Source organism: Lycium ferocissimum, unplaced genomic scaffold (assembly GCF_029784015.1).
Source record: "Lycium ferocissimum isolate CSIRO_LF1 unplaced genomic scaffold, AGI_CSIRO_Lferr_CH_V1 ctg23479, whole genome shotgun sequence".
Classification (NCBI taxonomy): domain Eukaryota; kingdom Viridiplantae; phylum Streptophyta; class Magnoliopsida; order Solanales; family Solanaceae; genus Lycium; species Lycium ferocissimum.
In genome coordinates this window covers 2,714-5,960 of record NW_026721008.1, presented here as the reverse complement: position 1 = coordinate 5,960, position 3,247 = coordinate 2,714, and the positions used below count along the sequence as shown (strand labels likewise).

At 35.0% G+C, this 3,247-nt stretch overlaps 1 protein-coding gene across 1 annotated transcript; it reads right to left on the bottom strand.

The window, feature by feature from the left end:
• Window positions 1–1,817: 1,817 nt before the first annotated feature.
• On the bottom strand, window positions 1,818–2,819 carry LOC132043375 (uncharacterized). Its single transcript, XM_059433879.1, has 4 exons — window positions 2,755–2,819; window positions 2,310–2,645; window positions 2,105–2,187; window positions 1,818–2,017 (listed from the first exon to the last, which is right to left on the bottom strand). The coding sequence occupies exons 1-4, from the start codon at window positions 2,817–2,819 to the stop codon at window positions 1,818–1,820; spliced, it is 684 nt and encodes a 227-aa protein (XP_059289862.1).
• Window positions 2,820–3,247: the final 428 nt, after the last annotated feature.

The following is a 3,247-nucleotide window of genomic DNA, read 5'->3' as shown; positions in this document are numbered from 1 at the left end:
TGGCACGGTTAGATACACTTTTTAAATTACATGTATTTGATGTATGTTGGAATCAATACTACATTTTAATATACGGTGACCATTTTTTGGATGAATGTGTAAATCTGCCTACATTCTAATATACAGTGACCATTGTGTGATTTTGTTTTTGCAATTTATATGAATGTGTATATCTTGCTATATCTTCGATGTGACACAGTGAGGTACACTCAAATACGTACGCGTATTTAGATCTTGAAACAAGGGGGTTATATGTATTTGAATTCGGCAAACCCAGAAACATCAAAATATTTCAAATACAATTGAAACTTAATAAGATGGCACAGTCAGATACATTTTTTAAATTATATATATTTGATGTATGTTGGAATCAATACTACATTTTAATATACAGTAACCATTTTTTTTTTAAAGAACTGATGCTGCCTTTTATATTCATTTGTGAATAAATTTAAAGATAACTATTCTATACAATTCCAAATGAAGATATCACACAAGTAGTATTCAAACAGATTTCATTTTTATTAAAAAAAAAATGCAAACCAACAATGTATCTAGTGTAACAAATCTAAATCGCTACAAACAAAAAACAATCACTTCCTTCTAGGAGCATTACTACAAGATCGTCTATTGTGTCCAGTCTGTCCACAAGTACTGCAAGCATGTCTCTTTTTCCCAAGAAGCAATTCAAATAACGGCTTATCACGCTTTTTCTTCGGCCTACCAGGAGGTCTCTTGTATCTTGGTGGAAAAACCACATCCTCTGATATGCATGTTGGAACCTTCTATTCCCGCTCGTCAGGGAGAGGATCCACGGTGACATCATACGTCTGCACCACGGTGTGTGGTTTGAACAATTCGAAACAGTAATCATCAGCCATTAGATTTTCTTCTTAATGACGACCCGTATGCATGTGGGCATGGAATTTCGTCTATTTGAAGCATCCGACAAGCTGCAAGTTTTGTTGTCCAAGTTAACGATGAAACGTCTTCCTGCATCATATACTGTGTACAAGTATTCGGTTGATGGTCCGACCTACAAGAGATCAGTCAAATACAAAAAACATACATTACGTATAGTCAAATACACATAAGTTCATGTTTGCAAAGATTAAACCATTATAGTCATAAACATATCGCTAATTATTTTTCATAGCTGACTAACTGTATTTGGTAAATCTAGTCACATACGCCAAATTTGTGTAAATATTTGACACATATATCTAGACTGCATATAATTAAATACAACAAATACAGCTAATATAATAGAATCAAATACATATTCAACTAATAAATACATGTTATCATTTCACAGAGATCTCACAGATTGCATATGCTAAATATATCAAATACAACGAGCATAACCGAATCAATCGAACATACTTAGCGATTTGAAATGAAATATACCGTCATACGTAAACATAGATACTCATTTATTGACAACATCTCCTGGAACTTTTTACCGAGTGTTGTGAACGTGTATGTACCATTTTTCCGGTTATTATAATTCCATCTTCCAAACATCTTCCTTACTTCTTCTAGAAAATCAAATATAGGAAGCTCTCTTGCTGCTATAAGATGACGATTAATACACTCTGCTATGTTTGAAGTCATTGTCCACCCTAAGCTAACGCTTGCATACACTCTAGCCCACTTTTCTCTTCCAACAATTCCAAATACTACGCCACCCGTAAATACATTTTCTACTCAACCTTCCCCCATAAGCCAATCAAAATCTTCCCGTGTGTACGCTTTTGCCATTGCATAAAACACGGACTCTGGGACATCATGGCTCTTCTTATACTTACATACTAATCCTAAAGATGCCATATGCATGCATAATGCGGCACATTCGGATAGATTCTAGAAACAGCTTTGTTTATGCTTTCATGCCTATCGGAAACAATACACATGTTATCTCTTACACCATACGCTTCCCTGAATCGCTCAAAGAACCACATCCAAGACCTGTCATTTTCTGAATCTATCACACCATATGCTAAAGGAAGTATATTACCTGCACATACCGCGGCATTTAAAAAAAAATCAGTTTCTATATATTCATTCTTTAGTATAGTCAAGTTGATACGTGTATTTGAATTACCTGCACCGTCTAATGTGCTTGCTGAAACGAACGTTCCGTTGTATGTTGTTTTGAGGTGGCTCCCGTCAACTACAACAATTGGCCTACAACAATCAAACCCTTTTATGAATGCATACAATGCTATAAATGAATCTGTAAAATCATATTCGTCGAATTTTTGCATTCTTATATATGAACCCTATACGCTTATCCATGATGTATGTACACTTTTTTGTAAGAATCCGATGGTTCACCCATTAAATCCTTCATTGCTTTTTCCTTAGCCTGCCAAGCAACCATATAGGTCACATCCATTCCAAGATCATTTTTTACATCCTCCGCTATATCATTAGGTGTGTATTTCCACTTATGGTTGGCTACTTTTGGCTTTACAATTCCACCTATCAACCAACTTGTCGCATGGCGTTGTGAATACACCTTATCTTTTAGCGGACATGTATGCTTGTTACGAAACTCCCTAACCCTGAACATTTCTGATTTACCAACGCTCGATGCCCTAAATTTCCAATCACACTCTTCGGACACACATACTAGTGTATAGCTTCAAAATACAAACATGAAATAGTTCAGACCCTTTAAACATTAGTTGACAATACATCAGATAACTACATTAAATTTAAAATATAATAGTTCAGACCCTTTAAACATACCTTATCGCATTAGACCTCTCGGCCACCGAAAATTTAACTCCGTTGGAAATTGCATAATTCGCCATACAAATTTTTAGTGTATCTTTGTCCTTGTAAACTTGATCAACAACAACTCTTTTTGGTTATCTCGATATAACCAAATTTGTGTCGTTTTTGAATACAACAACGGCATTGCCACAACTTGAAGAAGCTAAGTCTGCACTCCCTACTGTTTCCATAGCATTTATTTGTTTTGTGTAACCAATTTGCAAAACCCCTCCTTCAATACAACTTTCACCAGATACACAATTATCAACGTTTTTATCAGTTGTAGTTATGCACAATGGATACATCGCTAATTGTTTGTTCTCTTTCTTCAATTCCACATACACCCTAACACTCATATCATTATGTATTTCCATTGGCGTATCATTACCTTCAATGATATATTTAATGTATATGTTTTCAGTTGCATGTCTATATTCAGCTGAGTTGCAACTACTTGTAATAAATC